General features: G+C 53.0%; 1 protein-coding gene across 9 annotated transcripts in view; it reads right to left on the bottom strand.

Annotated features, from left to right (window-relative positions):
* Positions 1-24,458, bottom strand: part of KDM2B (lysine demethylase 2B) — a 120,894-nt gene that overhangs the window by 13,262 nt on the left and 83,174 nt on the right. For 5 of the 9 annotated variants that reach the window (XM_037816542.1, XM_037816544.1, XM_037816539.1 and 2 more), the window contains 8 exons: positions 8,909-9,133; positions 4,408-4,551; positions 3,281-3,367; positions 2,868-3,137; positions 2,557-2,670; positions 1,875-1,913; positions 1,069-1,748; positions 82-245 (listed from right to left, as the gene is read on the bottom strand). In XM_037816542.1, the coding sequence (XP_037672470.1) occupies positions 82-245; positions 1,069-1,748; positions 1,875-1,913; positions 2,557-2,670; positions 2,868-3,137; positions 3,281-3,367; positions 4,408-4,551; positions 8,909-9,133 (1,723 nt within the window). Of the gene's footprint in view, positions 1-81; positions 246-1,005; positions 1,749-1,874; positions 1,914-2,556; positions 2,671-2,867; positions 3,138-3,280; positions 3,368-4,407; positions 4,552-8,908; positions 9,134-24,458 lie in introns of those variants that run through there. The other 4 variants (XM_037816543.1, XM_037816540.1, XM_037816545.1 and 1 more) reach the window with 2 other exon arrangements.

Genomic DNA, 24,458 nt, shown 5'->3' with positions numbered 1-24,458 from the left:
GGACGAAGCAGGTAGCAGGTCAGGGGACACACCTCCCCAGTGCCGCTGCAGCACGTTTGGGGTCCCTGGCCCAGTGCTCACCGGGAAGCCGGTTGATGAGCCAGCTCAGCTGTTTCTTGGAGATGTTGGTCCAGCTGAGGTCCAGGGAGACAGGCTGTCGCCGGATGATGCCGCTGAGCATCAGGGGCGTGATGGACTTGCAGTGGTTCAGGTCAATGCGGGTCCATAACCGCTTATCGCAGCACCTGGGGGCAGTCCCAGTGCAGGTGGTTTTCAAAGCTGGGGGCTCCCTTGGGAAGTGCCCCCCCTACCCACCACACTCAGGGAGAGGCTCCTCAACTCAGCCCTGGCCCCTTTTCTGTTTGGCTCTCCTCCTTCCCACACTTGGGCTCCTCAGTTGATGGCCACAGGCTGCCCAGGGAGGGTGATAGCAACAGCTCCCCACAAGCATTTCCTGAGGCTTTCCAGGCCCTCCACATGCCAGACTGCACAACCACCCTGGAAGGCAGGTGACATCCTGCTTACAGACAGACTGAGTAACCTGGCCAAGGCCAGGAGGCTGGCAAATAGCAAAGCAAGGACTCAAACCAATTTCCAGAGACCCTGCTACCAAGGCTGCATCTCAGAAGACAAGGACTCCATGTGGCCTTTACTCCAGCTACCAAGGAGCTAAATCGAGAAAGCAAGCAGCTTTCACCTCTTGCACTAGACCCAGCCTGATGGACCTGCTGCAGCTGCTTGGAACTTTGTGGAAAACAAAGCTGTCCTGGGACTTAGAAGGAAAGAGGGCCACAAGTGAGCCGTTCTGTCTGCCGCAGGTGCAGGAGTAACAAGTGGGGACACTCGCCTGCCATCCCTGGTCCAGCTTATGCTTCGACCCTAGAGCCCCGGCACAGGGTTGAACCTCCCTGGCCCCTGCCCAAGCTCAGCTGCACACTCCCTCCCCAGTTCCCCCACATGGGGCTTCCAGACCTTCCCTTGCCTTGCCCAAGCTTAGCCGCACACCTGCTTCCCAGCGGTTCCAGACCCTCCCTGGCCCCATCCGAGCTCGGCTTGCAGGCCCCTCACCAGCGGTTCCATGTCCTGCAGACCCGCATGCAGACACACAGGTCTCGGTGGCTGAGGTAGCTGAAAACGGCCATCCACACCTCCCTGTGCATAACATGGGCAGCCCCGTCATCCAGGGGCAGCGAGTCAGGTGGGGGGCTGATGGGGGGCGGCCGGATCACGTGTCGCTCCATCTGGATGCACTTGGGTGGGGACACGGAGGGGAGGGGCCGGGAGATGACGCGTGGGGGGCTGCGTAGGCCTGGCCCCAGCTGGTGCCGCAGCTCCCGGGCAGTGCCATTGAGCCCCTTGCTGAAGCGGTGGGGCCGCTCACAGAAGCCCAGAGGCCGCTTGGGCTCCTCGTTCTCACTCTCGGGCTCCGACTTAATGGGCTGGTGGTTCTCGTTGGCCAGGCTGCTCTCTGTCTTCTGGATCTCCTGGTTGAGCTCCTTGCTCAGCTCCTTGCTCAGCTCCTTGTTGGGGAGCCGCCGTTTCCGGCGCATCTTCACCCTCTTCTTCTCCTCCGGGCCCTCTGTGCCCTCAGTGCTGGGCCCAGCGGTGGGGGAGCTCGAGCGTGAGTGGTCACTCTCCCTGGTCTTGGGGGGCGCTTCAGGCAGATCGTCCTCAGGCTCCTGCTTGAAGCGCCGGAGGGGCTTGTTGGCTAGAGCCATGCGGTCCTCAGAGTTCTTCCAGGACCGCCGCTGAGGGGGGGAGAGAGGGCGGGCAGGGATAAGCCCAGGGCCCATCGCCCGGGGTACCACCCCGCAGCGCCAACAGCTCAGGACCGGCCTGGGGCACAGGGAGGCGAGGGTGGGGGAAGATGGTACCTTTTTCCTGAAAAGCTTATCTTCTTTGCCAGGTTTTAGCTGTTACAGGAAGGAAAGGATGCAGAGCTTGCTCCCAGGGTTTGTGGACTGGGTCTCCTTACATCCGACCCCACCACATATCCACGGTCTCTAGAGTAGGGGCTGCAGGGAAACCTCCACAAATCCCATCTCCTTCCCATCCGACTGGCGGAAGGGTTGGCCCTGCCTGCTGAGTTCAAGGAAGGAGCTGGGAGTAGAGAAGTGGGGTTGAGCTGTTCCCACCCCACTGGCCTCCCACCCCAGGGCTGACCCAGAGATCTGCAACCCCCGTCTGAACTAGACTTGGCCTTGCACAGGCCTGCAGGCCTTCCCAGCCCCACCGCGAAGGTGGCCCCGCTGGGAGGAGCAGCTCCAGGCGCCACCTCGTGGCCAAGGCCAGGAAAGGCTGCTGGCCGAGCAGGGCCGGCCGGGATTCTCGGAAGCTCCTAGATTCTCGGGGCTTCCCAAAGGCAGCTTCAGCCTCCAATCCCAAAGGGCCTCCCAGGCCCCTGGCCACAGGCAGAGATCTGGGCCTGAGCCTGGGCAGCTACAGGGAGCAGCCCCCGGGGGCTTCTGTGGCAGGGGGTCTGGGGACCCGCGGGGGCAGATGGCCCAGCCTTGCTGGTCCCTAGGGCCTCAGGCGGGAGGGGCGACGTGAGAGCACCTGCTGCTGGAAGTAAGTGAGACTGGATCTCCACCAGGGGCTGAGGCTGCTGCCTAGAGGGGGCCTTGGCGAGAGGTGCGAGGAGGAACCAGGGGACGTTTGAAGCGTCGAGGCCTAAAGGGGTGGAAGAGGCATGACTCGCTGGTTTTCCCCTCTTCCCTTCTGGGCCAGGCTCTCAGCGCTAAGTGACCCACTCGGGGCAGCAAGAGGCCAGGACCCTAAACCCCATCCCCCCACCCCCCACCCCCGTACCCTGGGACCACCAAGGCCACCCTCCACCCCGGTGCCTGCCCCCCTGGTCCGGTGCCTACTCTCTTGCGTCCACTCAGCTCTTGGGGCTTCTCATATTTCCGCTTCCTCCTCAGGTGCACGTCGTCAGACTTTCGGCGCAGAATGCTATCAGGGGGCACCTTCTTGGGGTGCTCATCTGACCTGTGCCGGGGCGCCTCCTCACACTCGCTCCTCCGCTTGGCAGGCTCCTGTCCGTCCTTGTTGTCCCGGTTCATCTTCTGCTCCTTGAGCAGGGAGCCGGGCAGGTTGGAGGCGTACTTAAAGCCAGGGCCACGCTTTTGCTTGTAGGCCAAAAAGAGAGAAGGAACAAACCGACCGTATATCTTTGGACTCGTCCCCCACTCGCTGTGTATGCAGCACCCACCAGCCCGACGGCCCAAGGCCTCCCCACCCCACTCCCCGCCAAGCCGGGGACTGGGAGCCCGGCACTCACTTTCCCGGTCTTGCCAGCGTGGTTACACTTTGGACACTCCCAGCAGTTGGGAAGCTCGTCGTTGACCACACCCTCTGACTCCTTAATCTGCGAGGGACACACCAGGAGTGAACACAGGGAGGGGCGAGAGGGCCGGGCTTCACGGACACTGGGTCCCTGGGCTGCCACGGCCACCAAAACAGCACTGTCCCCTCCCAGATGCCAGGTCTATCCCATCTTTGGCCAAAAGAAAACAAGAGTGGCGTTGAGCTGATTAAGACAGGGGGCTCTGGGTTCAGCTCAGGTTCAAATCCTGATTTTACATCCTACCTGCTGGGCAAATCACTTAATCTCTGGGGCCAGTGCCCTCAGGATAAAATGGAGAGTCCCTTCTTGCCGGCTCCAAGTGAGATAACCGTGAGATAACCGAGGTAACGCAGTTGGCACAGAGCCCGGCCCGCAGGGAGCACCTGGCAAATTACTCACTCGGCAGCACTAGGGGCCGGGCGCGACCAAGTCCGATGTGGGAGTCCCTGCTCTCTTCGGACAGGAAGCAGGTGACTCACACACACAAGTCTGACTTCCAAAGCCAAGGAAGGGGATTCAGAGAAAGGGGATTCAAAACAAACTCCCACCACTGCCACCAAAGAAAAGCAGAAGGCCCACGCTGGGCAAGCCCACCACGGGCTCTCCACGCAGGAGCACACCCAGGCTGACGTCCGGGTGGGGCACCTCGAAGGAACCCTGCCCGGGGCATGCCACGGGAACAGGTTCCCAGTGCAGAACACGTTCGCAGCCCTCTGTCCTCGGGCCCGCCTTCCCCCGCCTAGGCACTTGTTCTCCCAGAAGCTCCAAGCCAGGAGGCCAGCGAGCCGCCCAGTCCTCTGCCCCAGTTCTCCAGGTGCAAGACACAGTGTCCTCTGTCTGCTGGGCTCTGGGAGTTGGAGGGTGGGTGCCTGTACCCCCAGAAGATGCCGTGGGAGGCTCTGAGCTGTTCCAGATCCTTCTTGCACTAGACGCCTCAACTGACACAGAATTCTCCAGAACTAACCAAGCTACCTGAAGCCCCCCAAGGCAGCACCACCAGAGGTTCTGGGGTGGGGAGGGTGTGTCAAGCAGCACAGCCAGGTCCACAAGGAGCCACTCACCTTCAGACACCCAGGGTGGATGATCTCGTTGCAGATGGAGCATTCCATGAGCATGAGGTTAAACTTGCCATCCTCCTCGTCCACCGTGTCTTCCTTCCCGGCCTCGCCACACACAAGGCACACGGCGGTGTGGGGCAGCACTGGCTGGAGGGCCAGGAGAGCACAGGGGTCAGCGCATGGCGGGACTGGGGGACGGGCCCAGGGCAACCAGGAGATGGGAGACGACTGCAGGGGCGCTGGGCCTCCACCCACACATTCCAACATGAGGGACCGGGCACTGTGCTCGGGACAGGACAGATAAAAACCTCTGCCCTTGAAGCTTGCTTTATAGTGGTGGAAGACAGAGAAAATGAAGAGCAACACAGTGACAGCAAGAACAGTGCTACGATGCAGCATGTGAGACGGTGAACAGGGATAACGGGGGTGTGCGTGGGGGTATCAGTGCTGACAGCTGAGAAGGGCCTGAGGGAGGCAGGAGTGGGCCAGGCTGGGGTCCAAGCAGGGCTGAGGCTGCCTCTCACCACGGGACTCCCCAAAACAGAGGGCATCAGGGCACAGTCCAGGGACCCCCAGGAGCCCCCAAGACATTTCAGGGGGGGTCCATGAGCCAAAACTATTTTCAGAACAATACTAAGATGTCATTTGCCCTTTCACTGTGTTGATATTTTCGCTAATGGTGCAAAAGCAACAGTGGGTAAATATGCTGGCTCCTGAGCACAAATCAAGGCAGTGCCCGATTGGGCTGGCCGCCACTGTATTAGTTATCACCACACACGCCAAAAAAACTGCCACTTCCATTTAGGGGTGTCTTTGATGAGGCTGTAAAAAGTATTAATTTTATTAAAATCTTGATCCCTTAGTATACATCCTTTTAATTAATATTCTGTGTGACAAGACAGGAAGGGTGCAGGAGGCAGCCCCGCTGCACCCCAAGGACACTGGTGGCTGCAGCACTGGGGACTGCTGGGGCTGTGAGCAGAATGGGCCGCTTTCTTCAGGGAACACATTATTGACTTGAGTGATTGAGAGAAAAACCATAGTGAAAACAAGCTTGTCATTTCTAGAAAAACAACTGACAACCTGACAAAAATTCAAGATTTCAAACAAATATTAGGATTTTGGAAAACTTACAGTAGCCACCACTAACTGGACAGCCTCCCAAAGTTTTAAAGGCTTCTGTGGTGAGGCTGACATGGCAGTGCTATTAAGAGGTGTGGTTTTGGACACTGCACAATGACAGGTGCCCACACTCGGAAAGCCACAGAACTCAGTGAGCCAATGTTTTCCAAAAGACCCATGGATGATGTTTCAAAATCACACATGAGCAAAGGAACAATTCACATGGCCAGAAAGACTAAGGATTCTAATGTATCAGCATGAAAAGTTCACTATACAGTTTCAGATTCTACATTGCAACTAACCTTTAAGAAACTGCCACCTGTTGAGTTCTGGTGGAATATCAAAGAAGGTCCACAGTTACCTGAAAAGGCTATTAAAATACTCCTCCCTTTCCCAACTGCATGTCTTTGTGAGATCAGATTTTCCTCGTATACCCCCACCAAAACAACGCATCCCAGCAGACAGAACACAGAAGCAGATATGAAAACCCGGCTCTCTACTAATGAACCAGACAGAAAAGAGATTTACAAAAATGTAAAACAATGACATTCTTCTTGCTTTTTTGTTTAAGAAAAATAGTTATTTTTCATAAAAATACAATATTTATGTTAAGAAGTAATAGTTTCCTATAATTTAAAAATAAATTAAAACATTTAAAAATTTCTGTTTTAATTTCTAATGCAGTGAAAGTCAATAAATATAACCCACATTAACAAAAGTTCTTTGGAGTCCTCATAATTTTTAAGAGCATAAAGTGTCCTGAGACCAGTACATTTGTGAGACAACGACTACACTGTAAACCCTGAGGACAGGGCCTGATCCGACTTATCCCCGGCTGTACGCGCCCTGCCTCCCACCATCTAACACACGACCCAGCATGCAAGGTGAGCCCCCAATTTTTGTTGACCTGCTTTAGGGGAGCTTCAAATAATCTGAGACACGCACTCCATAGAGATGTGAAAGTCTTTACAAAATGGCACAAAAATTTGAATTCAAATAAATAGAACACCGAAGGGAAAAGACTCATTATTCATTCAGCAACCAACTAACAAACACCTGCTAAAGCATGAGACGAGGTGCCCAGAGGGGTACAGGAGCAAGGAAAACGGCTGCTCCCCTCGATGTATGTGGGAAGATGAAGACAAAGCTCACTAAAATCCAAGGAAAACATGAAAAAGTTGTGTTCAAGTATTAGGGAGAATCAGAAGAGGAAGATGCCCATTTCTGGAGAAATCAGAGGACACAGAATCTTACAGGTGGAGATGAAAGAAATGGGTGAGGCAGAGGAAACGCCAAGGGCAGGGAGTGGCATGAGCGAAGAAAGAGAAGAAAGAGCAGGATGTGGGCCAGGGGCGCGCAGCCGTGGGCAGGACTGATGGTGAGGTGAGGGGACGGGGCGGTGACACGTACACCAGGAGCCGGGGACATCTCTGAAGGGGTCGGGGAAGACAACGACTCAAGCAGGTGGTAAGATAAGATAAGAGGCAGACCCAGAGGCAGGAGCTACTGCAAGATCCAGAAGGGTAAACTGAGGCCCAGGCTGGTGAGGAGACAGCACTGGATGGTGAGAAGGGAAGGACGTCTGTGGAGGAAGCCTCACAGGGAAAGGGACCAAAAAAGGAAGGGCTCAGGCTGGTTCTGGGAAGAGGGAGACTCGGGCACATGGAGAGAGGGGCCCAGAAAAGCAAGAGGTGGGCTTGCATACGCCGTCAGTGGGTAAGACGCAGAAGGAAGGTCCCAAGAAAGCAGAATGGCTGGGAGTTTAAGAAGGACCCGAGGGCCAGGCATGGTCAGCATTTGCCAAAAGCCCATCAGGTTGGAGAGGGGAGGAGAACCAAGTGAAAGTGAGGTTTCTTCAACCAGCACTCAGTGCTCAGGCACTGTGTGTGGCCAGAGCTGCAACGATAAACGAGAGACAGTGAGAGAGAGAGAGAGACGGGTTTCCTTTAACTGGGCCCAGGACAGCAGGGGTGGGGGAAAAATAAAGGAAGACTGGGGCGGTGTCCAAGACACGGGGTGACGGGGCTGGCCTGGGAGAGGGGCAGCAGTGCGAGACAAGAGCAGTAGATCCCAGAGCTCTACCATATGGCTATGGGAGAGACAGAATGTCGGGGGGAACGGGCAGGGGACAGAGGACAGAGTGGAGGAAACCATCCACTAAGTGCCAACACGGAGTTTTAGATGAGACTGTTGTCAAAACAAATAGGCCCTATCAACAACCTCTCTCAGATCCTGACAGAATCCAATGGGCCACATGGTCCCTTTCTCCAAAAATTCTAATGTATCAGCACGAAAAGATCATTGATACAATTTCAGATTCTACATTGCAACCAACCTTTAAGGAACTACCACCTGTTGAGTCGCATACCCAGAAATTTGTATTTAATCCCAGCGGGGGTGCTTACAACCCCCCCAAGAGCCATTCAAAGGACCTGGGGTACAGGTACCTAAAAACAAGCAGTGCCCAAACCACAGGGCACGTGGCAGGAGCAGGACAAGGTGCCTCTGGCTTGGGGGGCAGGGGCTCAGCAGCCCGGAGGAAAGGGCTGGCACGTGCCCCCTGCCAGGCTGGGCTCGTGGAAGAGCTGGCCCAGGGCCCAGGAACCCCAGCCCTCCGCCCAGCCCCCCGGGAGCAGGGGCAAGCACGACTCCCACAGTGAGGGCTGTGGGGCCCCCAGCGGAGCTCCCTGTGGAATGCAGAGGGTAGGACGCATGTAGGGGAGATTCATGGGCAAACCCCAGGACCATTCCAAGTTGCCAAACCTGCATCCTCTTGCCCTGCTCCGTGGCAAGGCCAGCCGTACTGTGCCACTGCTGAAGACGCAGCGAGGCCATCTGGGGGGCTGGCCAGCTTCCCACAACCCACCTCCTCAGCACCGTAAGTCACTCCTCCTTACCGGGGCAGCCCCCTCAGGGGGGCCCTGACCTTCCTCCCAGACCTCTCACTTGGAAGCAGGACAGGAAGGAAGGGAGGGTCTGGAATCATCAGGAACTGGACCACAAATGTTGGCAGTGGGGTCACAGCCAGGACCCGCTGCCCGGAGATCTCTGATGGCAGAGACTTCAAAGTATTGGGCCATCTCAGGAAGGAAGGACTTACAAGACCATCAGACTGTGAAGACAAAGGTGCTTAAACACATGGCAGGGCTGCCCCAAGCCCTGCAACGGGGAATCTGAAAGGAGCACTAGCCCCACTCCTCACCCCGTGCACGGGGGAACGCCTCCGGGTGCCGTGCAGCCCGACCACGAGACCAGCACGAGATAAACAAACGGGTCTGATGCAGAAAAGGGGCTCTGGATTCAGGCAGGTGGGTCCCCGAGAATAAGCAGGGCATCTGCCGGCCACCCCAGCCCTGGGCCTGTGGCCAGCCGGCGCACTCACTGCGATGCACTGCCGCATGATGCAGCTCTGCTTCATCCGCCCGGGGCCCCCGAACTTCTTCATGTCCTTGCAGAAGTGGCACTCCCCGCACTCGGTCCGCAGGCAGGCCTCGCACTTGCGGCATCGCGTCCGGCGCCGGCGAGCTCCCGCCGTTGTCCGGTTGGCAGCCAACTTCACCGCAGAGGCTGGGCCCAGCTTCCCCTTGGGCCTGCCCACCGCCCGGTTCTGCAAGAGAGCAGATGCGCTCAGCGAAATGGGGGTGAGGGGTAGCCAGGCCCCCAGCAGAGGGCATCCCTGCTTCTGACCCAGCGGGCACCCTGGCTCAAGACCCTCCCATGGTCCCCACCCTCAGGATAGGCCCCCACCTGCCTCTCTCTGGCCCCGTCCTGCTTTCGGCCAGCCTTGCTACTTGTATATCCCCAGATGCTGGGCCGCTTCCCTGCTCCCACTGCCCACCTAGCCCACAGAACCACTGCCTATGCTGCTTTCTTCCAGAAGCCCCCTGATCACAGCCACTGGGCCAAGACCCCCCAGAGGCTCCCTTCCCAGCACAGGAGGCAGTCATCGAGGGCGTCTGGCCTGCCACTGTCTCCCTAAAACCCTGCCTGGCACATGGACTGTGTTCAATAAATATCTGTAACATCCCCAAAGCCCAGGAAGAATGAAATGCTAACCCTGAGGTCCCTTGACTTCTGAAACCTTCTCTACATGGACCTCAGATGAAAACAGACAGGTGGATGGACTCTTTGAAAGCTGAGCCAAATCCCAAACGGGCCAGCCCGGTTCCTGCCCAGGGGCCCTTCCGTCCTGGCCACTGGCCCCAGTGCTCCTACACACTCAGGACCCATGGTGGAGCTCCCGAGTGGCCACTGGGGGCCCATCCTCTGTCCCTTGTGCATCTAGGATGTCAAGCTGGAAGGACCAGGACGGTAGTTTGTCTTGTCTGAAGCATCATTCTAAATAGCACGTGTTTGCTGAAAAATGGTTAGTCCCTCTGTCAGGGAGATGCACTATTCACCCCCGATTCTATCTGATCACCTGCCAGATGATGCCAAAAAGCCCCAGTCCAGTTGATGGGAACAGCCTCCGGGTCTAATTCCTTCCTTTTCATTTTACTTGTTTGTCATGACTGGACCCCCACACGAAATCCCAGCCCACCCCGTCTTATTAACTCTGTGCCCAGGAGAATTGTTACTAGCATCCCAACAGCAGAGAGGGGTCCTCCTTCTGGCCCCTCTCCCAGGACACCCACAGGTGCTGCCGAGGCACCTCACCACCCACCCAGGGAAGAGAAGCAGCCACCCTCCTCCATGAATCACGTCTTGCCTTCCCCAATTTTCTTTGGCAGCACAGTGGTCCCTGCTTGGGGCCTGACCATCTCACATGCAAAAAGGCTGACACAACACTCATCCTTCCCAGATTAACTTTCCCGGGGCCTGTAGCATTCAAGGAAACGGCAAGGCCTCCGACAGCTTTAGTGCCCACCTCAGGAGGCCCCACTGCTCTGTGCTCTTACGGAGGAGAGGGAGAAGCTAGACTGGCTCCCCTGACCCAGCTGCCCCAGCTAGCCCCTGGCCCCGCAGCCCAGCCTGGCCTCTCCCACAAAGCGACTCCAGACTTGCTGTGGGCCTGCCGGCACACCAGGCGCAACCTCGGGAAAGGGGGCCACCCCAACGCCAACTTACTCTTCATTCAAGCAGCCAAGCCTCTCCAGGGGCTCCTGACACCACACCCCTACGAGGTCTGGGGTGTCCCCCTGATCACACACCACAGCCCTGAAGCAAAACACTGAGTGGGATAAAAAAGACTCTACAGATCATCATGTCAATTCAGGTCAGGTTTTGCTGCCAAGTAAGTAGCGAAAAATTTCAGTATTTTTGGATTTTAGAATTACAAAACAGTGAACCTGAAAAGTAACCAGATGACCAATGAGCAACAAACAGCATGGAGGGGGAGCAACAGCAGCAAGGATGGTGACTGTGGTGGAGGAAATAATGCCTCTCCTGAGCGTCTACTGTATGCAGGCACTGTGTTCATTGTTCTACATATGCTCTGACATCGTTTGCCCTATAAGAACCCCACGACAGATGTAATGATGTCCCCATTTTGGAGATGAGGAAACTAGACAGTAAGTGGCCAGCCCAAGGTCACTGAGTCATCGGAGGAGCTGGATACTGCACAGCCATGGTCAGAACACAGGAAATTACAGTGGAGTGTGCAGGTGCGGTGGGGTGAGAGCCTCCCGGGGCCACTGAGATTGTGATGCTCAGACGCCCGCTGCAGGAAGGGAGCCAACAGAAGATGCAGAGAAGGAAATCTTCCAGGAACTGGGAGCCCAGGAAGGTTTCCCCCTCGTCCCAGGACATGAGGCTTTCTGATTCTACCCCTATCGAGATGACTTCTACTGTTTCCAACTCACTCCTGAAATCCCCAAGCCAACTCTAGGGATCCCCCAAAGAGGCTCAGGGAGATCAAGTGAAACTCCCTGAAATATGGATCAAGCCATGGGCAGATCCAGAGAGGCTCGAGTCAGGTGCAGGGCGGACAGAGCAGGGCACAACTTCCACGAACAAAACCAGAGGGGGAGGCCTAGAATTCCGAACCCGGGAGCAAGAGATCCTGAGGACCAGCTTCTTTGGCGATGGATGCAAAATTCCAGGGATCCAAAATCAGCTCTCTCCTCCTACCCAGGAAGGTCAGATACGAGCAACCCCCGAGAGCGTCTGGCCTCGCCAACCAGGGGAGGACAGCGTCTCTGGGAAGCTCAAACCTGGGCCACTGCTCACGTGGGGCTGTGAGCTGTGGCCTCACGGTGCTTCCCAGAGCACTTTCCAACTTTGTTTCCTGAGAAAACAAATCCACCTGGATTTCGATGGCAGCTGAGAAGTCCTGGAAAATGACAGACAGCAGCAACGCCCCTCAAGATGCATGAGGCTCCTGTTTCGGAAGCCCTCGAACCTGGACGCCAAATCGAGCTGAGGAGATTTTGCTGTCTGAAGATTCCTATCCAAACCAGGTAGGAACTGGCCACCAGCTGGCCTGTCAAGAGTAAACTGAGCCACACATGAAATGCAGCATCCTAAGAACACTGACAAAATCAACAGGTAAAAAAGAACCTCAGAGGTGGTTTCTATTAAAAATTCCAACCGGACTCTGAAGGACCAACCAGGAAACCATGAGATGGCAAAACAATAGAAAACAGTGACAGTGACACAAAAAGGGACAAAAAGAAAAAAAAGGAAGGTGAAGAAGCCAAAGCACTCTCATTTTGGCATGAAGCCGTTGACTTAATCTCTTTTGGGTGCCACCCAAAGATTTAAACCAAACTAAAATTCTATTTTATCCCACCCCTGCATCTATTAGTTTTTTAACGTAAACCAGGGTACCTATTAATTTACTCGCAAGCTGTTCTCCTCAGCACAGGGAACAGTGGCATCCACCAACTTTCACTTACAGATCAGCCTCTCCAACCACAAGCCCGTTTGTTGATTTTATCGGCTGTGGGGTTTGGAAAGCATGGAGGAGACACACACAAAAATAGTGTTCCAACACCTTTCCTCCATGAGCAACCACTACTCACCTCCTTAAAGAGAACACTATCAGGTGGCCCTTTCAATCATGTATTCGCTCCTCAAAGGTTTACTGAGGGCCTCCTATTCAGGAGATACTATCCTCTTGGAATATTCACAGGCCAAACCTCCTCAATTCCTCATTTAAATCACTGGGACCAAAGCTACTGGGATTAACCTAAGTAAGTAGGAAGACATCCAGGGCTCATGGATTGGAAGACACAGCATGCAAGTGATCTACAGATTCAATGCAATTCAGAGCCAAATCCAAGGTGGCTTTTTTTGGCAGAAATTGACAAGCTGATCCTAAAATTCATATGGAAGTTAAAAAGGCCCAGAATGCTGAAAAAGGAGCACAAAGTTGAAGTACTTGCAATTGCTGATTTCAAAATTTTCTACAAAGCTATAGTAATTAAGACAATTAGGACAGGTATAAGGATAGATAGGCAGATCGATGGAGTTGAGGCCAGACATAAACCCTCACATTTACGGTCAACTGCCAAGACAATTCAATGAGGAAAGAATAATCTCAACAAATGGTGCTGGGTCAACTGGTAAAAGAAGGAAGATAGACCCCTACATCCTCACATCATACAAAATTAACTCAAAATGGATCAGACCTAAAGGTAAAAGCTAAAACTATAAAACTCTTAGAAAATACAGGATTAAATCTTTGTGACCTTGGATTAGGCAATGGTTTCTTAGCAAAAGGGACAAAAGAAAAAGATACACTGGGCTCCAAAATTAAAAACCATTGTGCTTCAAAGAACATTATCAATAAAGTGAAACACCCCAAAGAACAGAAGAAAACACTTGCAAGTCATGTATCTGAAAAGCGTTTAATAGAGAGAATTCTTACAGCTCAACAATGAAAAGACAAATAACTCAATTTAAAAGTGGGCAAAAGACGTGAATAGACATTTCTCCAAGGGCGACACTCAACTGGCCAATAAGCACAGGAGAAGACGCTCAACATCATTAGCCAATACAGTATATAATCTGCACTTCAGACTCATTATTCATTAACTCCCTCCCCCTCACACATTCACCGACCCCCTGAAGCATTTATGACCTGTTACTTAGGTACCAGAGCCAAGGCTCGGTGCTGGGACTACAGAGATAAGCAGGACATGTCCCCAACCCTCAAAGCATTAAAGTCCGGGGTAAGACACGGAAGACAGAAATGCAATACAACATGATGATGATGGTGATGACGAGGAGGATATTAAAAGCTAACATTTATTAAAGGCTTACTAAGTGCAAATCACTCTTTCCAAAACTTGTGTCAGCAATTTATGAGGCAGAAATCATAATTATCCATTTATAAGTGGGGAAATGGAGGCACAGAGCATTACGTAATTCGCCCAATGTCATACTGCTAATGAGCGGGAAAGCAGAGATATGAACCCAGGGGGTCGCTGCAAAGCCTGGGCCCTGGCATGCTGACCCAGAAGAAATACCTCATCTTACTGGGAGGCTGTGGAAAGCATCACAGAACACAGGAGGTGGCGACCAAGGTGAGTCCTGGGAGGAGAACAGGACTCCACAGTGTAGGGAGTTGGTATTCTAAGCAGAAGAACAGTGGACAGAGATGTGAAACTACATGGCACGGTCAAGGAACTGCAAATAGCATGGTATGGCTGCTGCAGAACAGCCCAGAGGCAGCAGGAGGCCCAGCAGGAGCCAACCCAGCAAGGCCACCAATGCCACATTAGGGAAATTTATATGCAGAAGCAACAGAACCATATTCTGGAAACAGTGTGGGGAGTGGATATTTTTTGGTTGGTGGGCAAGACGAAGGGCAAGGAGATCAGTTAAAGATACCACAATTGTCCAGGATGAAGACTATAAAGGTATGAGAGGAGGGGACGATTCAGGAGATGTTTCAGAAGCAGATTCTAAAAGACCCGATGATTGCCTGAGCATGGAGGTAGACACAGAGGTCAAGATCCAGAAGACTGAGGTTTCTGGCTTGGGCAAGAGGAGGAGGGACCTTAGGAGTGGGGAAAGAACGATGACTCTGCTTTGGAGATTTTTGTCTGAGGAACCGAAGGGACATCCAAAGAATGTGTCCGGCAAGCAAGCGGGACCAACTGTATCCCAATATACACAATTGGGAACCAACACTGCATAGGTGTTTAAGACTAGTTAAGTCTAGGAGGTAGACCAGGGAGAAGGATGGAGTGAAAACAGGGATTTGGACAGTACCCTGAAGACTAAAAATATTCAAGGGGTTGGTGAGAAAGTGCAGCCTGCTGAGGAATAGCCAGAAAGCAGAAAGGAAGCAGGAGGTTTCAAGGGAAGAGTTTCAAGAAGGGAGCAGTCAACAGTTTCAACTGTGAAGAGAAGTCAAGTGAATAAAAGAGTAAAATGTGCCTCTATGTTTTTACAATTAAAAGTTCTGTTTTCCACCAAACTACCTCTAACAATCGCACACTGACACACAGCCCTATAAGGGGTAGCCTAACCACAGTCCCCACCCCCCAAACAACTTGGGCTTGCTTTGTCAAGCTAATGCTGCCTTCTATGCATAGTGTTTTCATACTTATTTCAACATTAGTTCTATCCTCAAATCTTCAAGCATTATGGACATTTTAGGAAATGAACTATTTTATCATGGCATTACAGGTCTCTTAACACATACCTGTAAGACTCCAGGGAGAGCTCTGGTTTGTTTATCTACTAAGAGAAAGGAACAAGAGAATAAAAACACAAGAGCTACCAGAAACCCAGGGGATAGGAGGACTTCTGAGGATCTGAGGAAAGCTAAAGACCATTGCCCCAAAAAAATGCACACGGGCAAAAAGTCAGACTTTTGCATACCATTTGGGGAAGGTTCAGGAACCCCTGTCTTAAGATTTCATTGTTTAAGAAGCCATAATTAATAGTGGTTATGACCACATAAATTCTCTGGGTGATTTTTCTTATAATTTTCTAATTATTAATACTTTTAGCAACAAGCAACAATTTTTATAATTAATCTAAAAAGCAACAGAACTATTTTTTAGTTTGGGGGGTTAAAAAAACAATGATAGAACAAGAATTCTTCTCCTTAACAGTCTCCCCAAACTGGAGCACCTCCCCAAACTGGAAAGTAGAAGGGAAGAATTTTCCAATATTTTTGTGCACTGGAGAAGCAAACTAAGTCATCAGGAATAAGCCTGGCGGGCACAGTGCCCAGCATGCAAGTGGTCTCCTGCTAACAGGGTTCCCTTGCCATCATCCACTCTTTCCCGACCCACACGCTACAGCACTTGGGGTTGGGAGCAGAAGAAACCCAGGCTGCTGTAGGGCAGATGGGCCAGCCCAGCAAAACAGGCCTAAGGAAAATTCCACTGGTACAGCCCAGGACAGGCGGGAATGGGAGAAGGGCACTGCTTTTTAAGGTGGGCAGCCAAAATTCTGATGAGGGGATGAGTGGGGGGCCCAGAACTACTGCAGGGAGATGGGGCAAAAGCAATGCCCCAACAGGGTGTCCACCTGGGTTCTCTCACTGGGCTGTGTGTGTGTGTGTGTGTGTGTGTGTGTCTGTCCGCAGTTGAAAATTCCAGGATTCAAGCCCGTCCTCAGAGGAGGATGTTCTCTTTGGTGCCAAACCCAATCTGGCAGGGTGGTGGTGGTGGGGGGATCAGACCTCGTGAGCCCTCCTTTAAGAATACTTACTTGGGTGAGGTCTAGAGCCTGTGGAGTATAGACTCCAGGGTCTCTCTAGCTCTTGTTTGGAGGAAGCCCCTCCTCAGGCCTAAGAAATTCCAGGGCTGAGAAAACTCTGCAAGAAAGGGATGGAGGGAGGCAAGGGGCAGGGAGCCACAGCCTGGAGTGCCCCCAAGGACAGGGTGCCTTATCTGACAACCATCTCCTCGGTCAGGACGATGGGAAAAACCTGCTGCCCTGCTGTCTTGGCTCAGGTGTCTCCCTAAATGCACCTGAGTGGAAAACAGTCATCTTAAAGTGAACACCACAACCACAAGGACTCCTATTGCAAACCACTCCCCAAGTGCCACAACCCAGCTGACTGACAAGAGAAGCGGTAAAAATCTGGCTACAGGGTGGCCAGGTCTTCTCTTGATGGAAGTCTCCCTCAGGAGTGGCAAGGCCTGGAAATGTGTTTTTAAACCCAGAAAAATACTAAGCCTTGTCTCATACAGTGACAAAGACTTTTTCTACGGCAGGCCATAGGATGTAACCAAGCTTTAAAAAAAAAAAAACAAAAAAACCAATAAAACAACAACAACAAAAAAAGGTTAACAGGAACCTCTATTCTGAAACCCCAAAGCACCATCAGAGCTAAACTGAACCCAAATGTCCTATGAATGATGAGATGCCACAGAAATGGTAAACCGATGGCAGAAATCAGGTAGGTCCATACAGAATAGAATGGAATTGGAAGGTCTTCAAACCAAGAGTTTGAGATGCAAGAAGCACCAAGAATTTCAGAGCCATTCACACACTGGGCTACTGGCTTGTTGATGAAAAGTTCCCAGCTAAAACCACTTGGGTTGTCTCTACATTACCCAACTCCAAAAGACCAACAAGATTCAGGGACACCTCATAAGGTACACCTGCCTGAAAACTGTCCAGCAACTGTAAAAAAATAAAATTCAACTATCTGTTTTCTTAAACAAAACCAGTTAAGGATACGTGACACATTTAAGAACAATATATACAGTACTTCCTCAATTTACGCCTAAAAGGTCCCTACATTTAGGCTGGAACATTCCAAAACATCTCAATTCCACTAGGGAAATATACTCAGGGTTATAAATAAGCACCTTACTCAGTTGATCTAATACCCATACCATAACTCAACCCACCCAATTCTTAATTCCTTCTACAAATCTACCTGGTCTGTATCCTGCTTCAAATAATATTTTGCACAACACTTCATAGAACGAAAACTTTCTTCCTAGTTTCCTCAGCAGGATCCTTCCAGGAGTAAATTCACACCGTAAACACACCCAAGGCTTTGTTTTACGCGGAGACTTCTCCCCTCTGATCCCGAGAGAGGCTGCTTTTCCTTCTAAATCCAACCCAGGCCAAATATTGCCATCTGGGGTCACCGCTTCCTCCCGCCACCGCCCGTGCACTCTTGCTCGGGTTCCGGATTCCCCGCGCCGCCGAGCGACCGTGCCGGCCCGGGCTCGCACCCCTTCCTGTCTCCCTCTGCCCACGGCGGGCGGGCGCACGGCGCCCAGACAAAAGCTCCCGCCGTCGGGCCCACGGGCGCCGGGCCCGGAGCTGCCCACCGCCCGGGCCGCGGCCGTCATCCCGCCCCGAGGCCGAGGGTCCCGGTGCAACTTTGCAAACAGAAAGAAAAGGCGGCAGCGGCCCGGGAGGCGCCGGAGCCCGCAGGGTCCTCACAGGGTCCGCACCGGGATCGGCCCCGGCACGCGCGTGGGGCCCCAGGGCGAGGGCGCCGGGCGCGAGGGGAGGGCGCGGCGCGCCCCGTGACGCCCGCGCCCGGGGCCCGCAACTTGCCCAGCGGGCCGTGTGCCCCGCGCCGGCAGGGCCCGCCCGACGGCGAGGCCCCACGGCCCACATTGTCCTAGCGGCGCCCGGCCGGCCCCGCTCGCGCACAAACCGCTGGCACACGCCCCCCTCCCCGGGGCCGGCGGCGGGTCCCGCGGCGCCCTGGCGGCCCCCGGCCTGCCGCGCTGCTCCACGCCCCGCTCCGGCCCGGCCCCGGCGGCCCCGCGGGCGGCCCCTGCAAAACTTTCTCCTCATCGCGGCGGCCTCCCTCGGCGCGTCAGCCGGTCGGCCGGGCGGGGGGTCGGCCGGCGGGTCCCTCCCTCAGCCCCACCCCGGGCGGCCGACCTGGTCCGGCTCCGAGTCATAGTCGTCGTCCTCGGCGCTCACGGACATGGCCATGGCTCATGGTGGGCCCAGGCTCGCGCGCGCTGACATGGCTGGAGCGGCGCCGCGGCCCGCCCGCTGGGAGCAGGCTCGGCTCGCCCCGGCTCGGGCTCGGCTCGGGCTCCCGCTGCCGCGAGGAGGGAGCCGCGCCGCGCGCCTCGCACGCCCGCGCTGGAGGGGGCGGGGAGGGGCAGGCGGGGTGGGGGTGGGGGGAGGTGGGCACTCATGCATATGCATGAGGCGAGCCAGGAAGGGGCTGGCCCCCCGGGCCGGCGGGCCAATGGCGCGGCCGTGGCGCTCAGGCCGCACACAAAGGGAGCCCGGCCGGCGGTGACACGGGGGCGGGCCCACCGAGGGCGGCCCCTCGAGGCCGGCGCGCGGGGTCCCGGGCTGCGCGGGGGCGTGCCCCGCGCCCCGCCCGGCCCGCGCCCCGCGGGATGCACATGGGGCGCTGCACGCCGCCGCCGCCGTTAACAGGAAATGCACGCCCGGGCTGGGGTGGGGTCTTTTGTGTGGTCCTGCGGGGCGTCTCGAGGGAGCCCCGGGGCGCCTCGGCCACCGCGCGCCGCACTGCACGCGAGGCCGGTCACCGGCCCTACGTCCCCGGCAACGGGCACACGGGCTCCCGGGTGTGCACTCGCCCCGGGGCCAGGACCTGATGCTCGCGAACCCAGGAGCCCCCGGCCCCGGAACTTGCAGGCCGCCAGCCTGGACACAGTCTGGGGGCGCAGTTGCACCGAGCGTGGGCGACTGGGTCGTCCTTCCTCCTGGCGCTGCCCTCTCTGGCCTCCCGTCTGCGTTGCCAGGTGGAGGTAGTCAGCGGCAAACTGTGGGGCAATGCAGCGGGAGCTCTGCGGACTAGGAAACCGCAGGACTCAGGGGCTGCCAGCGATAACGCCTGGACTCTGCCCTGCGGTGGGCGCCACACCCTCTTGGACGCGAAGCCCCCCTAACTCCCGCGCCCAGCAGGCGACCCGCGAAAGGGTGAGGGCCCCGCAAGCCGCAGCCCACCCCATTCTCCTAGAAGGTTTGGGTTTCTACATTCTTAAACTACCAAGGTCCCTGCGCTGGCTCCTGAAGCGGCCCACTCCTGCAGAAAATTATTACTGCAAATCCAGATTGGGACTCGTTAAAAAAAAAAAAAAGTCTATAGGGCTCTTACATGCACAGACCCTGCACAGAAGGAGGAGCACGAGTGACCGAGGCTGTTATATGCAGCAAAAGCAGAGTAAGACACACGCTAAGGCACACACGGGATCACTTTCCAAGGTGACACTAAATATGCAGGCGTGTACATGCTCAGTTTCTTCATATATAAAATGGAAACGTCTGTCCACCCAGAGGATAGGTGGCTTTCCCCAGAATAAGCCCACTAACTGTGAAATCGGGAGGTCACCTCTGCAACATCATACACGCCCAGGCCACTGGCAACAAAATCCACGGGGTGGGGGTGGGTGGATGCAAGGACCCAGCAGGCAGGTGACAGTTTAGGCTTTCAAGGAAAGCAGAACGCCTGGTGGAGGCCTTGTAAATACAACTCAGGAGGAACCTAGCAGGGAATCAGCAGGAGTGAATAAGCGGTATGTCAGTTTTACGGAGTGGATTTTAAAGTCTGTCTGAAATGTATATAACCACAGACACTATGGGAAAAACTCCCTACAGACTTGCTCTTTCCTCAAACATATCCAATTCTGAGTTTCCTTCTTCTTCTCTTCTATTTTTCACAATCCACTCAAGGTTCACAATAAAAGTAACAATCAAGAAACCAACTCCTCACCTCACCCCACCCCCAAAGGTCTCAGTTCATAAAAAGTGACCTTGTCTGGACTGAAGTCTGTATCTGATCTCTTAGGGGCCCCCTTCTGAAGAAAGGGGCAGGGATGGTAAAATCCTAATCAAGCTTTCCCATCAGTGGTCAAAACTGCAAGGGTAAGGAGGACCGGAATGACACAATACGTCAAGAGAAAAGTCTGGAAGTGGGACAGTTTCTCGAAGGTCTCTCCCATTACCTATCAGGAGAACAAGTGTGCTTAGAACTGTTTTGGGGGTTGACTTCTTTTGAAGACTCTCAAACGCTCCTTTCTGTATTTAAGGAAGTAAAGACACAGTACGTTCTTAATAATCGTGGCCAAGAGTGGGCAAACGGAAGCTGCAGATAACACCCACTGCACAAGGGCCGCCAACTCCTTCCTCTTTTTCTATCACTTCAGAGCTGGAGGCCCCAAGACAATTAGGAAGCAGCTCTCAAGCTCAGGGTCCCTGTGCCACCCCCCAGGGGTCCAGGCAAGATCATCAGCTAACATTTACTAAGCATGTTTTAAGGATCAGACCCAGTGCTAAGAGTGCTGTCAACATTATTCAGCCTGTTTTATAGATGAAGAAACTGAAGTACAGTGCTGCAAGGAAGTTAGGGAACCTGGATTTGAACCCACAGGCCAATTGGTGCCCAGAGCCTGGGCTCGAAACCCCTCATTCTATGCATCATGCCAGAGACAGGCAAGGAGGATGTCCACTGAGGCTGGCATGATATCCCAGCAAAATCTCAGAGATGTGGAGAAAAAACCTAACTGTCCCTTTCTAGATTTTGTAAACTGTATTCTTGGTTCAAATCCAGCTCCCAGGTGCATAAGTAAGCTCTTGGTGGTAGCCAGACTGCCAGCTGATCTGTCAGGGGCCAACTGTGGAACTAGTAAACTCGGGTTTGCGACACGATGACACAGTGGGTTCTCTCCCAGCCCTAGCAAGGCTCCTGCCAGCACTATACTAACATCTCTTGAGAATTCCTCTTCTGGAATTTTTGCTTGCAAAAAGCTTTCTACTCCTTTATTTCCCACAACCATGCCTCCCCTAGTTACCTCGTGCACGCAATCATCCAACGGCACCCAATGGTGCTCATTTTGTAATAATGGTGTGCCGGATGCTGTATAAAACACCAATTACTCCATCCCTCACCTGGAAAATGGCCACCGTAAAACTTAGTGTTTGCCTTGCACGTTGCCCTCGGCTGGTCCTTTCTCCCTCTCATCTGCAGTGACCCTCTAAGGCCTGCACACTCCCCCCACTCCACTTAGCCAAGGCTTGCTTTCTTAGAAAGAGCTCCCCAAAGCTGGTTCAGTGCTTGCCCTGAGCCAGAAGGATCCAGAACTTCACCAAGTGGTCAGGAAACAAACAAAAGCAGATGGAGGTCAAGTCCTCCCGGGACACACTCACCCCCAGTGCCCTGCTTTCTCTCCAGGTGTTATTTAAGTTGCTCATCTGCCTCTCACATCAGGATAGGGAGAGGTATGAGGTCCACTCTCAGCGAGTGTCCTCTCTGTCCCCACCTCTCGCAGGTTGGGCAAGGGACTCCCTGGACTCTGACTTCCCCAGCAGGGGAGGGTTTCTCCAGCACAAGCCCCTGCTACTCCTTCCCATGCAGCAAAGGGCATGGTTAAAGCGTGGGAACATTATTTTCCAGGGGATCAGGGCAGGGAAAGCCAATGGATTCTCTTTTTGCCCAGACCCATGACTGACTGGCACTCTCCTGGACCGATGGACACCCTTTGGAAAACATGCCTCTAAGGAAGGGGCAGAAGTGACAGGAGTGCAAAGGGAGGCTTCCTAATGGAAGTAAATAATCTATGCCTACCAAGCAATAAAGAATGCATGCTTCAGTTATTTTACTATTGTTTCACGATTCATCCCTCTCTTCTTCAATGGGTCTGTCCTCCCTGTAGTGGTTGAATTGCACTCTCCAAAAATTCACACCCATCTGGAACCTCAAGATGTGAACTTATTTGGGAAAAAAGGTCTGTGTAGATGTAATTAGCTCAGATGACGTCACTCTGGATTGCAGTGGGCTCTAAGTCAATGACTGGCATGCTTATAAGAGGAGAGGACACACACAGAGGTACATGCAGGGAAGAAGGCCATGTGACAGAGGCAGAGACCGGAGGGAGGCAGCCACAAGCCAAGAAGCACCTGGAGCCACCAGAAGCTTCCAGAAGCTGGAAGAGGCCAGGAAGCATTTTTCCCTGGAGCCTTCAGAAGGAGTGTGGCCCTGGCAAAACCTTGATTTTGGACTTCCAGACTCCAAAACTATGAAAGAACACATTTCTGTTTATTTAAGCCCTAGGAAACAAATATATCCAAACACAGAAGGTCTTTGGGAGAATTACTTACAAGGCAGGGTAAATGTAAATTAAAAGGAATTTTTGCATCATGTCAAATAGCAGACCAGGTCGACACGGTTAACTGGGTGAAACTGATTGAGAGGGTGACTGTTTGACAGACCAGGGGCTGCAGTGATTTCTACTAAGGAAATTACTAATGTCACTAGTTGATTTTTCTTTCTCCCCCCACCCCCCCAGAGTCTTTCCACAAGCATTTTCAAACTGTATATCTTCATTATATGGGTCCACTGACTGGACATATCTTTCTGTTAAATGGGTCCTCTCTGAATAGTATCTCCTTACATTGCCAAAATCAACCAATAAATATTTACATTCACCGGAAGATTTGTGACTGTGCACAAAATTAGAAGAAAACAAACAAACAAACAACAAAAGAAACCAACCCACACACACACACAAAAAAAAACCTCATTTAACAAGTGACTGGCACTGATTGCAGATGTGCACCTACCTTAGCAGATCTTTTAAACATTACTCCCTTCTCTGTTCATTTCCCTCCCAAAATCCAGACAAAGACAACTCTGATGGGAGAAGTGGGTTCACATTACAACCATCCCCCCCAAAACAAGGAACTAAATATACATCAAACACCAGCATAATTCCAGCCTGCAATTGAGACTTTTGTGATTTTAAAATATTTGTCTTAACAAGACCAAATCTGTCCCTCTTTTCCTTGCCAACCAGAGTTCCTAACACACACTGTCTGTCCCATCACCCTCCAAAGAAAGACCCTGGAGAAACAGGATCTAAAATTTTATTGAACTTGGACTCAAAAGGGGAAAAAAAAAAAGATTCCAAAGATTACTCCAAATGGGCTAATAAAGCAGACAGTAAAGAGGCAAAAATATGAGTAAAAAAGAAATATTCATCTTTCATAGCAGCTCTATTCACAGTGGACAAAAGATGGAAACAACCCAAACGCCCATGGATTGATGAATGGATAAACAAAACATGGTGATTCCATACAATATCATGTTATTTGGCCATAAAAGGGAATGAAGTTCTAATATATGCTACAACATGGATGGACCTTGAAAATATTATGCTAAGTGAGAAGCCAGACACAAAAGGCCACATACTGTATGATCCAATATATATGACATATCCAGAAGATGCAAACCCATAGAGACAGAAAGCAGATTAGTGAGGGGAGCGGGGAGAATGGGGAATGGCTGCTTAATGGGTACAAGATTCCTTTTTGGGGTGACGAAAATGTCCAGGCACAGACAGAGAAGATGATTGCACAATACTGTGCATGTACTAAATGCCACTAAATTGTATACTTTAAAGTGGTCAATTTTAGGTTATGCAAATTATACCCCAATTTTTACCAAGTGTGTGTGTGCATTCATCAGCTGTGTTTCACCAGGTTTGCTAAAGTGAGCAAAATGCATGGGGGAGGGGGGTATCAGCACCAGGAGAAAGGCTGCCTGCCCCAGGGCCTTTGCATAAGATTTCTTTCATGTCCCGGAGGGGCCTTCTCTCCATTTACCAAGACAAGGAGGGATCTTAGTTCCTATTCCTGAAAGGGAATCTGGTTAGAGCCTAAACACCAGAGCATGCTCAAACTAACCAAACCAAAGAGAAAGCTGAATCACCTTTTTAAAGACGCTGCTAACAGTCACTGCAGGGGTCTAATGGGCTCTTGACAATTCCTTCCAGCCTTTGCAAATCCTCATGGGGAAGGGGGTGCGGTGATGGGGTTGCTGCCCTGGGCCCCTCCTCATCTACCATCCTCACTGTTCTTTAAAAATGGCTCATTGCCAGCTGCCCAATTTGCTTCTAAAATCCCCCCAGATCTGTGAAAATTGGTGAGTTTGTCAAGACACTCCAAATAGAGGAAGCCTGACAAACCTCATCTGTCACCATCTGAAGCAGCCATTAAACCATCTTACTTTGAACATTGGTATTTAACGGGGAAGAATGAAGCATACATGCAGCCTTAGCAGGAGGAGG

This window comes from Choloepus didactylus, chromosome 23 (genome assembly GCF_015220235.1).
Source record: "Choloepus didactylus isolate mChoDid1 chromosome 23, mChoDid1.pri, whole genome shotgun sequence".
Lineage (NCBI taxonomy): Eukaryota > Metazoa > Chordata > Mammalia > Pilosa > Megalonychidae > Choloepus > Choloepus didactylus.
This window is presented reverse-complemented; position numbering and strand designations above follow the sequence as displayed.